General features: G+C 39.5%; 1 protein-coding gene across 1 annotated transcript in view; it reads right to left on the bottom strand.

Moving 5' to 3' along the window:
- Positions 1-15,180, bottom strand: part of hydin (HYDIN axonemal central pair apparatus protein) — a 127,051-nt gene that overhangs the window by 28,303 nt on the left and 83,568 nt on the right. Inside the window, 19 exon segments of the mRNA XM_063907149.1 lie at positions 1,212-1,384; positions 1,487-1,646; positions 1,728-1,847; positions 3,839-4,021; positions 4,108-4,334; positions 4,629-4,801; positions 4,894-5,104; positions 5,968-6,147; positions 6,422-6,525; positions 7,335-7,422; positions 7,530-7,652; positions 7,824-7,927; positions 8,033-8,126; positions 8,218-8,374; positions 9,135-9,276; positions 9,513-9,696; positions 12,778-12,852; positions 13,074-13,225; positions 13,906-14,079. Coding sequence (XP_063763219.1) covers positions 1,212-1,384; positions 1,487-1,646; positions 1,728-1,847; positions 3,839-4,021; positions 4,108-4,334; positions 4,629-4,801; positions 4,894-5,104; positions 5,968-6,147; positions 6,422-6,525; positions 7,335-7,422; positions 7,530-7,652; positions 7,824-7,927; positions 8,033-8,126; positions 8,218-8,374; positions 9,135-9,276; positions 9,513-9,696; positions 12,778-12,852; positions 13,074-13,225; positions 13,906-14,079 — 2,824 coding nt within the window.

Raw genomic sequence — 15,180 nt, 5'->3', positions numbered from 1 at the left:
AGGTTGGTTTAAGTAGGGTGACCAGATTTGAGTTTGTGAAAAAGAGGACACTTCAGCGGACGATTTTGAAATTCCGCCCGGACACAATTTTAGGTTTCAAAAAGAGGACATGTCCGGGCAAAAGAGGACGTCTGGTCACCCTAGACTAGTATGTGAATGAAAGAGAGAGCAATGCAAATTCGCTGTAAACACGTTTGAGGCTAGAATAACAAAATCCCGGACGATTTTGAAATTCCGCCCGGACGCATTTTTAGGTTTCAAAAAGAGGACATGTCCGGGCAAAAGAGGACGTCTGGTCACCCTAGTTTAAGAATTATGCTCTGTCTTCATTCAGATACTTATTTTAGTACACTGCCATGTTGTGGACTGTTTCATTCTTTTGTAATGTACAGTTGCTTTGACTCAAATTGCACATGCCTGCTGTGCCCTCACAGGAAGAGACGATCTAGCTAGCTGGCAAATATCGTTTGCGGTACCTAATCTCATTACCTGCTCAATTAATGGTGACTTATTTTCGACAACAGTAAAGTGGTACTTTACTTAAATAATAATAAAAATAAAAACAGGTATAATATTTATTTGTATTATATTATTTGCTGTGTTCACCCTAGCAATCGCAATAAAGGCTTGTCGAATAACTTCCGTTATGTAGCCAAGAAGGCGTGTGTTACGCGTGAGAAGTGTCAACTTTTTAAATTTTGTTATGAGTGTCCCATGTGGGTACTCATGGTCAAGCCCCAAGAAGAGCGCCAGCCATCAAAGCAAATGTTTGCAGTGGCCAAACGGTGGTACTACACTTAGGTTCTAATGCGTGACGTCGTTTGGCAAGAAAAACGTTTTCCCATTGACTTCATTTAGAAAAGAAACATCTTTAAATCAGCGTATACTTTGTTCTTTTGCTAAATAAACTACCCAAACAAACATTTGTATAGCCCTTATTGAAATCATCAAAACTATAGTGCTCCATGGGCCCAGATACGAGTACTTTTTTCTATCAACAGTCGCTCCATTTTAGCTTCATGCACTACTGAGCAACTCTCTCTGAGGAATGAACGGGCCCATCCTTATGTTGTTTCTAGTTCTCTTTTACATTCATGCCTAAAGTGCATTTTGCCATACATTGCACTGGGAGGCAATTGTGCAAAAAATATATATATTATGCTATGAAAATTACTTGTGGAATCCATCTCCGCTGAACTATATTTTGTTACCTGTTCAGCATAGTCCTGTTAAAGTGTAAATGCTTGCTTTCCAGCTCCAGCTCAGGCCGCACGCCCCAGCAGGAGATGTTGATGATGACAGGCTCTGGATTGTCTTTGATTTGGCAAATAATACTGTCCTTCATTCGTCCAAGTTTTGTTGGGTAGGCCCACACTGTCAACTCCTAGCAAGACAAAAATCATATTTCCACAACAAAAAAAAAATACTGTCAATATGACTCTTTTTTTTGGTAACATATCTGAAAGAAGTAAGATCTGCATAGTACCTGTTTCTGGTCAGGTTTGAGAGTCATGGTGGGGGGGTCCAGCAGATATGTGGTAGCCTGGGTGTCATGCTGGAAACTGAACAGGACCTCAGCTTCCAGGCCTGAAGGGTTATGAATCAGCAGTCTCTCTTTGTTCTCGGGGTACCTGTTTTCCTTGTATCTAGAAACAGAGACACATTTACACATGATAGTATGAATTCAAAGACTGATACGAACATTGAACCATCCTTCTACCCCTCACCTGTCTCTGCTCTTTCCACAGAGTAACGGTCCAAACTCAAAGCACCCAGGTTTGATTGCATAAGTCTTCTGGAGCCCCTCCTCCTTTTTTGGTACCTTCTTACTGAAAGCAAAAAGAGTCCTAGGGAAAAATGATAACTGTAAGTCCAACAGAAATGACAATTCCTAAAATCAATTATAACGTGTTCTTTAAAAGTATAACATCATAAATGCTGTATTTTTCAGGTGAGGTTTAGTTTTTTTCTGTTTAATGAAACTAATGGCCACATTTTTTCTTCTACATTTCAGAAGACATCCAAACCAAGGGAAGGAACACAAATGAGGTTTAATGATAATAAAGCTCATTTGTGATAATGACTAGATGACTAGATAAAGGGGGCATTGTGGGTGCAGTATTTTTAGACTTAAAGAAGGCCTTTGACACTGCCAATCATGAAGTTCTTTTGTCAAAACTTTCTTACTTTAATTTCTCTGGGGATGCCATCAAATGGATGAAATCGTATTTAACTGACTGAAAGCAAAGTACATGCATCAATAACACTCGGTCTACATACCTAAGCTGTAAAATAGGTGTCCCTCAAGGATCTATACTTGGCCCTCTTTTGTTCAGTCTATACATCAATGACCTGCCCACAGTCTGTCCATCAGTGCACATACAAATGTATGCAGATGACACTGTCCTCTATGTGCATGCTAAAAATAAACAACAAGCCGCACCCCAACTGACTGAAGCCATGGGCCATGTATCCAACTGGCTAACCAATTCATGCTTACACCTGAACATAAGCAAAACTGTTTGTATGTATTTTTCAAAACAATCTACTGTGTCTCATAACCCTGCTGTCCTATTTAAACAATAGAAGATCAGAGTGGTGCCTGACTTTAAATATTTAGGAATCATCCTACACTCACAACTCTCATTTCAAAAGCATGCAAAAAAGGTGGCCAAAACTGCCAAATTTAACCTGGCAAATTTTAGGCACATAAGACCATACCTGCCAATGAAGGCTGCAAAGCTCTTCTTGCATGCAAAGCTCTTCTCTTATTTTTCTCACTGCTTAACTAGCTGGTCGCAAGCCAATAAAACAACTTTGCAACCAATTGAATCTCTCTATAAGCAAGCACTAAAAACACTGGACCGTAAGGCAAATAGTTATCACCATTGTTTATAGTGAAAAAGCATAACTTGTTTAACTTTGAAAACTTTATACAATTCTCTGATGCCTGTCTCATCTTTAAGGTACTTCATGGGCTTGCTCCACCCCCACTGCACCAATTCATGAAACAGAAAGATAGTGTCAAAAGAGTAACGAGATCAACCGCAAGAGGGGCCTGCGTAGTGCAGTACGGACAAAGCAAGTTTGGACACACAGCCTTCTCAATTAGAGCCACCAATTATTGGAATGGTCTGCCTAATGAATTAAGAGAGTGTAACACCCTTGAACTTTCAAAATCAAACTCAAATGTTGGATTAGAGAACATCATATCTGTAACCACATACCAAATGCTTAAAGCCATGTAATGTTATTCTTCTCTTTCTCCCCTTTGTTTATTCATACTGTAACCTCCTGTATGCTGTAACTTTTATGTGGAGGGTGTAGTGAGAGGCGTGCATTGTCTGTGTCTGTTTGAGGGTGTGGTTATGTCTTTTTAATTATTTACTTTTTATTTGTTATCAGTTTATGTAATTTTATATCTTAGGGTGCCTTTTAAGATCTGGCTAGGGACAACAGATAGAAATTAGCATAGCAGCTAACTCTGGCTTATTTACAGCAATTTGTCTGTTAATCAATGAGCACTGTCCCTACCAACTAAATAAATAAATGTCTTACCTTGCAAAACAGAGCATTTGTGCTGCATTTTTTGTCCGAAAAATTAGTCAACACAAGCCGTAAAATGCCATAAAATATATATATATTTTTTTGTAGTGTCTATGTGTCCTGGGGAACGTCCGAGGAGCATGTAAACACATCTGTTCATGCTGTTCTAGTTATTAAACATTCTTATAACTCAATACAGTATGTATTTGTAGAATCTTTTTAAATGTAATAACCCCTCTTTTCTCTCCCCATGTGTATTACTGCATGAAGTTATTAAACACTGCTGACTGACTTGTGGTCTTTGCAGATGGAAGGATAGGTGCAAATTCCCCTGCAGAAGAGCTGGTAGAGTCTCTGGGTCCCCAGGAGCTCAAAGTTGAAGGTCTGTTCAAATGTCCCCGGGGATTCTGAATAAAACCAGATCTTCAGAACCACTTCACTGTTCGCTGGTAGAACCCAGCGGAAATTTGTCAGGCTACACACAAAAACAAACAAACAGTTAGTGAAAAGAACAAAGTCAGAATGTGTTCTTTCAGAGAGTCTGTGTGTGTTTCCCCTTGCCTCTGGCTGCGTTTCAGCTCTAAGTTTCCTTGGTGTTGGTCTTCTTCAGTGCATTCCTGTGTGGAGGAGATGCGTGCAGATGTGCGAGGGCTGTCCATGACCTTTGCTTTTGTCTTGGCTGAAGATTGTCTCTTGCTCTTCTGACTGTCTCTGTTCTTTTTGTCCTTTGATACTGTGCTCTCCTTAGTGCTTCCCTTGCTGCGACTTTTGGAAAGTGTTGCCTCTTCCTTTAAAGTGCACAAAAAAATTACTTTCTGAATATATTGTGTTTTTTTTTACTTTTGATTTATTGACTGTTATGAGTTTGTATCATAAACCTGTGTGACATTTATAAAGATGATTGGTAGCTTGTATATTCATAGCAAGGAAATTCACAGCCTTATTATTTTTTTTTTTACAATTCCTGTAAATCTTGCTTCTTCTTGCCATAAAAGGACGTGTGTTTCGGACAAGATTGACACCTCCAAATGATTAATTTTGCAGTTTGCTTGTATATTCATGTGGTTTATATTTATCGTTACCTTTACAACTGAAGCTTGTAAATCTTCCTTCTCCTCGCCCTGTTCCTCCTGCCCTGAGGGAACCAGGAAGGTGAAACAGCTGCAGGGGAGTTTACTGAGAAATTTCTCCCTGTTTTTGGGAAAAGGAATCATACAGAAAGTGGTGGGGGGAGGGATGGGTGGGCCGCTGGGTCCTAACCCAAGATCATCCAAAACCTAACCAATCCAAAAGGAAGCAAAAAGATTAGGTAAAGTAATAAAAACAAACTGTAACTTATACTATAACAGAAAGAGGAAACTACCTCGACCAGTGGAGGCAGGGGGCTGCCTTCGAGCAGCTCAGTGGCACTCGGAGAGTTTCCCCCCGTTACATTCAGCACGATGTGAGGGATGACATCCTGGGGTAACACCTTGTCTGCTTCAGCTGCTGCTATCTGACTCAGTATAGGAGACATGATCTTGCTGTTGGCCTTCTTGTTCCTCCTGCCAACAGGGGTCTGTGCACACATGGGGGAAAGAGTGACCAGGTGTCCTGCACAACATTTGAATCCCCTGTCCCACATTGGATTGATAGATACCCTCCTGAAACTTGGCTTTTAACCAGTGGGTCTGTAGAAAGCAAGAGAGCGGTTTATCACCATTCTCTGTGTGAGATGTCAATCAGATAACACACATGGGAATGGCTCACCAACCTGTCACCATCCCTGTTGCCTACGTTACACCTCCCGAGTGCACTTTTTAGCGGAATATGATGCAAACTACGACAAAGAAAGGGAGATGCAGCCGATGCACCCGGTGCAGGGTGATAACCAGAGGGTGTTTTGTGACATATGCTAGAGTTTTTAATCATGCATGGAGGTGAATACTATTTAAATTAAGACTCACAAGAAATGCCCAGTTCATAAAGAAAAATGTTGATGTTTGGATAATTTTTTTCTGAAAAAGGAAGATACCTTTTTGTTGGAAGTTTGAGTTAAAGAGTGGTGAAGGAATGTGGAAATTAGTTAGCACCTTATCGCTTCCTTCCTCATTTGCGGTTAACACAAACTTAAGGTATTTTACGTTTTGTCCTCTCACATAAAATACATCAGCAAATAACAAGCGGCTAAATGAGACTCAAACGCGGCAATGCAATTGTGATGTAGCTCGTTTAAAGCAAACATTAGCTATTTACTTCTGCCAACTGCATGTGGTGGTACTATGTGGAAATTATTCTGCTGAACAAAAGAGCAAATTATTTTGCAGTATTTTCAAAAATCCTTCTGCTTTTAGTCGAGCCCTTCCGATGTTAACTTCTGGGTCAACATACAAAAATATGTATTGACTGCAGAACTCTGTTATAGAGAAAACTAAAACTGACAGTCTGAAATCTCACATGTTTCTCTGCTGTGGCTTCCTCTGACCCCGGGGGGGCTTCTTCAGCGGGGAGCGGGAGCAGCAACAAGCCCTGTGCTCGGTCCCAGTGCTGCAGGATGTGCTGCACCTGTTCCTGGATCTTCTCATACGCACTGAACTGAGACTGCAGCTTATCCTCCAATGACTGGATAGGGAGGAGAGTAGAAATACCACGGGTATTACTAATACATCAACAACATTTAAAATGATTTATGGCATTTATATACTTACATGTTTGCACTTTGTATATTTTGTTGCTAAAACATTTAAACTTTACTTAAGTCACATTGTAAATCAAGGACTTTTACTTGTAACAGAGCACTGGTATTAATAAATTCACTTAAGCACAACATCTCAATACTTCTTCCACTTCTGCTCATTATTGCTGTGTTTCACTAAACAGAAGGTTATAAACTCACTGTTTCTCCCTTGGGCTTGTCCGCAGGTTTAGGATCCTCTGCTTGTAGTCGCTTGGCTTCTTCTGTCTTCTTGGGTGAAGGATCAGCCTCTTTGCTTTGATGCACTAGTATTAGCAAAGTATTATAATACAAACATATGATAAGATGCAATAATTATTAGTTACAATCTTGGCTATAAGCAGTTTTGGCTGTGTGATGTTAACAATTTGTATTAATCTGCATGCCGTTATTACTGTACTGAAGCAGTTATCAATCATTGTAGCACGGCTTGAATACTTGATTCTGATTGGTCAATTTAGACATTAAGAGGTCTGTTATTTCTTTACCGCACACTGTTGCCAAAGCTGATTTGAACTTAGAATGATGTGCAGCCATATCAATCTAAAAAATAATTCTGGTCAATTTAACATCAGAAAACACCATGAAAAACTTTTCAAATACTGCTTTTTATATTTGTGGAGAGCATACTATAATGAAGTTTGATAGGATAGACATTGTTTCCGTTCTTTTATTTGTATTATTATTATCACTGTTATTTTATCTCGGATTTTTCAACTGTTATGTAGTTAATTCAGGGACCTAGATGTGTTTATTTTGTTATGTATGCTTTGTGAATAATTTAATAAAATGCAAATATTGTTTTCCTTCGGTAGCAATACGGCAAATACTAATAAATCAAATAAAAAAAGGAAAGATACTTTTTTCTTATCGGTAGCATTTGTGAGTAAAATTGTCAGTTTATTTTATAATAAGCAGGTTACTGTTTCAGTGAGGCTGGACTTTAATGAGAAAAGAACCCCCGACAGGGTGAGCAGGATCCGAGTTATTCTTACTCATTAGTTAGACAGCAGACTATCAGGAGTACAGCTTGTGCTTTTATGTTTGCTTATTGTGAGCTTTCTGGATTCCTTACATTTGGTTGCACTTTCATTTACAGGATGTTGCTCTCTCGCGTCCACCAGCGACTCTTTAGACGTCGAACGGACATCCAACAGGTTTGACTGGGAAAAAAAATGAATAAAATACTCACTAATGGAAAAACAGCGAAAGGGATTTTGTGGAATCTGGTTTAGGCGTTAACAGTTAAATTACTGGTGTGTGTACAAACCTCTTTTCCACCAGGCACGCCCGTTTTCCCCGGCACTTCTTTATTATCTCGCTCTGTCACCTTTTTACTTTTCTTCAACTCTTTTTCTTCTCTCAGGCTCTTCATCTCTGCAGCGTCTGCACTCTGAGATCCAATCACAAACAGTACTTAATGTGGGCTTAAATGCAAACGATCATGATTGAATGTCATTAGACTGTAAATACAAATATAGTCTTACTCTTGACTCTTAACATCCTGTACTGATTAGATAACCTAAAATAAGATACAGTGTGGGTTAAATTTACTGAGAAGTACCTTTTCTCCCTCCATTTTCTCTGTGGGTTGGGGGGACTCTGTGCGTAATGCTTTGGCTTCTTCTGTCTGCTTTTGTAAATCATCCGCTTCTTTGCTTGGTTGTACTGTAGTAGAGAAAAGGACCATATATCAGCGATACCAGATGCAGATATTAAACAATAAAAATATCTAGCATCAAACAAAAGTGGTATCCTTTGTAGTTGCTTTACCTTCATTTAGATTTTGCTGCTCTCTTGCATCCACCAGTGATTCTTTAGAGTTGTTAGTGGGAGAGATTCCGCGCCCATTCAATCCATCTGCTGACTGGAGAGGAAATGAAACAAAGGATTGTAATGATGAGCGAGTGGTAGTTTATATTCTGTGAGGAGTGATGATATGTAACACATATACAGACCTGCTTTCCCTCCAGCAAGCTCTTCTTCCTCGACACTTCTTTAGGATCCTTCTTTGCACCCTTTTTGCTCTTCTTCTTCAACTCTTCTTCTCTCAACCTTTTTATTTCCTCCTGTTGCCTCTGCTCCTCCTGCTCCTTCAGTATACGCTCCAGCTCCCTTACAGACAGGCACAAAAAGACACATTCATGGTATGATTCTGACTAGTTAGTAAAAGCTGCATCTACTAAAGGCACTGAACAGTTTAATATCTCTCAATGCATTGTAACTTTTATTCATGTAAATTATACCTATTATGTTTATTTTATCATCTTTGCTTTTTAATGACTGCTTTTCAATGCCACTTTTTTTCTTAATGCTCTTAATGGCTTTCATTTTTGTAAAGCACTTTGAATTGCCTTGTGTTGAAAGGTGCTATATAAATAAAGTTGCCTTGCCTTGCTATGTCTATAAGGCCTGTGGTTTTTACAAACCTTAGAGTTTTTCAGGGTTTTTTTACGACATAAAATACGTCAGTAAATACCCCACTGGTGAATGTCCAAAAGCATCACTGTCTGTCATAAAAACATCAGTTGCTCACAAGTGACTATAAGGCTACTAAAGGCCATCAAGCTAAACTTTGGCCGCCTTTAGCTTAATGTTTTTTTAAAATTGGGGAGTTTTTTTATTTTACAACAGCAGATATATATTGTCAAGACAAAAACATTACATTTCTCTATAAAAATGTAGTATTTTCTTTCTCGTACCGTTACCTTTAAAGTCACATAAGTATCATAAAGATGCCATAGATCTTACTTAGTCGTTCAAAACTTTACGAAAATATCATATCGCTTTCTTGCCATGCTTTTTTCCAGCTCGGACTACATAGATACGTCATCACTGCACCGCTTTATGTGTTGGGCTATCTTCCAATCAGCACCTGAGTTTCTGCTGTCTGCGCTTCTCAATGTGTTGCTGGACAATGCGCTCCTTGTCCTCCTCTGGCAGAGCATCATACTCCTCCTCATCCAGCTCCTGCAGCCACTGCTCCTCCCTGTCAGCCTTCTCTTTCTGCAGAGCCTCTGAAGGACACACACACACACACACACACACACACACACACACACACACACACACACACACACACACACACACACACACACACACACACACACACACACACACACACACACACACACACACACACACACACACACACACACACACACACACACACACACTTACTTTACAGAGCCACACACAAATTGAAATAACAACACAATAACTTTCGGCAAAATAATTTCTGCATCTTTGTTACCCTCAGCTTCTCTCTGTGCTCTCTCCCGTGCCTTCAGGGCAGCGTAGGAGTCAGACAAGTTGACTGCGTAGATGTGTTTGCGGTTATTGAGGGCCTTGAGAACAACCTGCAGCGTGCTGGCTGCTGACTGAGTGTACACAGACTCCAGGCCGTCCATTACGATGCCACGGTGACAATCGCTCAGCTGTTATCACCACGGCAGCGCCAGCAGCATTGACAATGAGAAGACAAAGACAACAAACATGAGAGTACACAAGGCAAACACAAATAAAACCCTGCCTGCCGGATATTTTTAGAAATAGCTGTGAACATTTTTTATGTTTATTTGTTTATTCCACACATGGCAGTTATTTAAAACAAAACGTGTACACTTAACACACATTTTACAGGACATGGTGGATTTTTTTTTTACAAAAATGAAATACCCCAAAAAAAAGTAAAATAAAACAGCAATATTCTGTCAGTCACAGTTTCTTCCAAATACATACAGAAACACAAAACCAGAACACAATCAAAAGTCTACTTCATTACTACTTTTTCTTTATACATTTTCTGAAACTTAAAAATCTTAATACAGCCTATTAAATTGCTCGTCAAACAATTCCGGCTTTTTAAGCTGACTACAGAGACACACATTAGCTTTAAAGTAGTATGTGTGTGTGTGTGTGTGTATATTTATGTATGTACTGTACTGTATTTATGTATGTATATATGTACTGTATGTACTGTATTGTATGTACTGTACTGTATATACTGTACTGTATGTATGTACCGTAATTTCGGGACTATAAGCCGCTAGTTTTTCCCCACGCTTTGAACCTCGCGGCTTATACAATGACGCGGCTAATTTATGGATTTTTCCCGCTTTCACAAGCTTCATGCCGCCAAAATGGGATTTTGAAACAAAATAGAGAAAAAACTGAGCACCGTCACATAATGTGACGTAAATCGAGCGTGCTCAAGCTTCCCATCATTCTGATTACGGTAGTCATTTTGTCACCCTCATCATGGCAAAGACACGAGAAATGCATATGATGCAGCTTTCAAGTTGAAGGCGATCGATCTGGCAGTTGGAAAAGGAAATAGAGCTGCTGCACGGGAGCTTGGCCTTAATGAGTCGATGATAAGACGTTGGAAACAGCAGCGTGAGGAACTAACTCAGTGCAAAAACACAACAAAAGCTTTCAGAGGGAAGAAAAGCAGATGGCCCGAACTAGAAAATGAGCTTGAAGACTGGATCAACACACAGAGAGCAGACGGCCGAGGTGTTTCAACTGTGCAGATCCGACTGAAAGCCAAAACAATTGCCACCGCAATGAAGTTTGAGGATTTTCGAGGTGGACCATCGTGGTGTCTAAGATTTACGAGACGTAAAGGCCTGTCCATCAGGGTACAAACGAGTCTGTGTCAGCAGCTCCCTCCCGACTACGAGGAAAAAGTTTCAAACTTCCGCAAATTCACTGATGCAAAGATAGCGGAGCATTCCATCGGCCCGCACGACATCATAAATATGGATGAAGTTCCTCTGACGTTTGACCTGCCTCTCACTCGGACTGTCAACAGGAAAGGCGAATCATCAGTCACGCTGAAAACAACTGGGCATGAAAAAACGCACTTCACCTGTGTTCTGAGCTGCACAGCATCGGGAGAAAAGCTTCCACCTATGTTGATTTTTAAACGCATGACGATGGCAAAAGAAAAATTCTCGGGAGGAATTGTTGTGAAAGTCAACAAGAAAGGATGGATGACGGAAGGCCTAATGCATGAATGGCATACGGAGTGTTACGGCAAGCGACCGGGAGGATTCTTTCACAAGAACAAGGCTTTGCTCTTGTTGGACAGCATGAGGGCCCACATAACAGATTCTGTGAAAGAAGCCCTCAAGAGGACAAACTCAATTCCAGCTGTGATTCCTGGGGGCACAACAAAGTATTTGCAGCCACTCGACATCAGTATAAATCGTTCATTAAGGTGGCGCTCTGTGTTCAGAGGGACGCTTGGATGACAAGTGGGGAGAAATCCTTCACTAAAACGGGCCGCATGCGAAGAGCAACTTATGGTCAAGTCTGCCAGTGGGTCCTGACAGCGTGGAGCATTATCAAAAAATCCACTATCATCAACGGGTTTCGAAAGGCTGGACTGCTGCGTGTTGAAGAGGCAGCATGAGCTCAGCGGGGAATTTGCCTCCGGATGAAAGTGACGAGAGCGACAATGAAGACGATCCAACATCGGATGAAGCAATTCTGACGCTATTCAACTCCGACACCGAAGGAGATGACTTCAGTGGTTTCAGTGCACAGGAGGAGGAAGATAGTGACCAATGACTTTCTTGGTAGGCTACTGTTTACTGCTATTTTTCTTATTTTTGATACAAGCGTGTTTCGTTAAAGCCTATTTATTTTTGTTACAAGCCGTGTAAAAAAGAAAAGAAAAGAACAACGAAATTGGGGAGAATATTCATTTTAACAGCATTGACCGTCCCTGCCAGGGATAAGGGAGATGTGACAACCGACCAAAATCATTACTGTACGCTCAAATAGGTTTAAAGTTCAATTCAAACAAGTCTTGGATAGATCTACTCGTGACCACATCCAAGTATCAAAAGGATTTGTCAACCATCTTAAATGGGAATTGAGAGTATGATATACCTTGTTTCGTTTAAAGGCCTATTTATTTTTGTTCCAAGCCGTGTTTCGTTAAAGCCTGTGTAAAGTTCATTTGTTTCAATGTACCGGTAGGCACCTGCGGCTTATAGACATGTGCGGCTTATTGATGTACAAATTACATATATTTTTAATTCAGTGGGTGTGGCTTATATTCAGGTGCGCTTAATAGTCCGGAAATTACGGTATGTATGTACTGTACTGTATGTATGTATGTATATATGTACGTACTGTATGTACTGTATGTACTGTATGTATGTACGTACTGTATGTACTGTATGTATATATGTATGTACGTACTGTATGTATGTATGTACTGTATGTACTGTATGTACTGTATGTACTGTATGTACTGTATGTACTGTATGTATGTATGTATGTATGTATGTACGTACTGTATGTATGTATGTACTGTATGTACTGTATGTACTGTATGTATATATGTATGTATGTACTGTATGTACTGTATGTATGTATGTATATATGTATGTACGTACTGTATGTACTGTATGTACTGTATGTATGTATGTATGTATGTATGTATGTATGTATGTATGTATGTATGTATGTATGTATGTATGTAGCATGTTTTAAAAATGTACCTGAAATCTTTCTGCAAGGACATCAATCAGCAGCTGTTCAGGCAGGAGATTGCTGAGTGTGGTCACATCCCCCCCCTGAAAAACCACACAACATCATTTGTTAAATTACCTTTTTACAAATGATAATACTTTTGTACCTGGATTTAAAATAGCTTGCACAGATAAAGATATGTGCTGTAGGTTTAATTCCCTCACTTCACAGAGTAAAACATTTTCACAATGCTTTTAAAATTCCCAAACCAGGACTACAACAGTTAAACCGAACATAACACAGCAGAGAATTTAAGAAAATGTACCAGACAAAGGGCCAAGTGGGGGTTTTCAGCTTCCTGAGGAGCACTTGAGTCATTTTTACTGCAGCTGTCCTTGCTGTGTTTTCCAACAACGTCCCCAGTATCAAGAGAAGCTGGAGCTGAATGTGGATCTGGGACAGGGGCTTGGAGATGTGCTGCAGACAGAAGCAGAGAGGCAGATGTTAATATTTATTTTCACTTTCATTTGGCAAATCTAGACAGAATACCTAGCCTATCTTGTGTGATGATAGAAGGTTTGTAATGCCTGATTACAAGCACAATGCTGATTAGTGCATGCACGTCTTCTACTGTTGACTCCTGAGCCATCATGTGAAGCGGTTTGTGATTAAAGGCTTGGCAGTATGGAAAATAATTACTTAACTGTCCATCACAAGCCACTTATCTATCAAAGGAATAAATAATCACTATATTTGTAGATCTTGTACATGAAATGCAGCTCAACATTGAAAAGCTCTTCCAAGCAATTTATAAAGATGTGGGGGGGCTTTTGCAAACTAAAATCAATTCCCAGGTATCGTAAACTTAGATCCTTTTTCTTATTTACATTTTAATTGCTTACATCTTTTTTTTTTTATTGTAAAGCGTGATGTTTTTATGTTTTTTACCAAGCTGGCTGTTTCTGTTACTGTCTCCAAACCACTTTATCATTGCTGTCAATGTTTGTATGAAAAAAAATAATCAATGAAGATAATAAAGAAACAAACAAATAAATAAAAGTGAAAAGTGTTTTACTTCGTAATCTTGAAATGCCTGCCTGAATTATCTCTAGACTACTGCCATTTCATAAAACAAATACTCTTTCGCTCTTTCTTACCCTCTTCCTCTGCCTTCTTCAAAGCATAATCTTCAGCAGCCTGATCGTAGAGTTGTCTTGCGGTCAAGCTAACAGGAGAGGTGCCGTTCAGGAGCGCCGCTGTCACCACGGCATCAACTCTCAGGCTCGTCACTCCGTAGTGACGGGCCAGAGCAGCCACTGTGCTGCTCCGACCTGAAGCAGAAAAACGGGACACACACATCATTATAGATACACAATTCATTTGTTTAGTGAGTATGGTGCATAATGATTTGCTTTTTTCTAAGATGATGCAACCGGCATAGCTGTAACACTATCCCTCTGTCATGTATGGTGCCATTGGTTAAAGTCAGGGTAACAATAGACCCTCACTAAATTAAACAACTTCTCCATATTTGACTGATATTAATGGAAGTTAAGGTAGTTCCACATGACGAGTGCTACTAAGTGCTGCCTTCCAAAAGTTGGAATAGTTTTAACTTCGGGTACCGCTGTCGCTTCTTGATAAATAGGTGCGTCTCTCTCACATTTAAACACACCTTCTGAGCAGTGACATTGAAAACAATAGGAACATGTGTACCATCCCTTAGTCTTAAAATAATTAATTGAAATATGGAGGAGCTGCAAATTAGGTTTCATTTTACTTGATTTGCATTACAGTGCCTATAGTCCCATGGGCATAGGGGGAAGAAGTCCTCTCTGGAGCAACATTACAATGTAAAGATACTCAGTTACAAGTTAAAGCTCTGCATTCAAAATAGTACTTACGTAAAAGTACAAAAGTATAATGTATTAGGAAATACTTTAAGTACCAAAAGTAAAATAACTGTTGTTATGCAGAAAGGAACATCAAAACACCAGATATTTTTTTATTTGAAAAATGTTGGTGCATTCATTTAGTGCTGACCATGGTAAATGAGAGGTTTATTTGACTTGCTTTATACACTACTACCTTAACTTATAATAATATATGATAATGTGTGTCAATTTATATTTTGTATTCAACTAAATATCTAAAATAAATGTATTGGAGTAAAGAGCACAACATTTGCCTACTACATGTAGTGGAGTAAAAGTAGCATAATGTGAAAATACTCAAGTAAAGTACAAGTACCTCCATTTTTTACTTAAGTACAGTACTTAATTACAATACACCACTGCCCATTGGGGGTTCTAGGGGGGGGGCCAACAGGGTCTATTGAAGAGTCTATGAAAATACCATTTGTGATAGTGTTGCAGCAGAAACTGTGCTGAGCCAAAGTGAACATCATTTTCAGTTTGTTATAAAGTAATTTA

The sequence above is a fragment of the Eleginops maclovinus genome, chromosome 2 (genome assembly GCF_036324505.1).
Source record: "Eleginops maclovinus isolate JMC-PN-2008 ecotype Puerto Natales chromosome 2, JC_Emac_rtc_rv5, whole genome shotgun sequence".
NCBI lineage: Eukaryota > Metazoa > Chordata > Actinopteri > Perciformes > Eleginopidae > Eleginops > Eleginops maclovinus.
The sequence above is the reverse complement of the archived record's forward strand: the minus strand, read 5'-3'. Positions and strand labels throughout refer to the sequence as shown.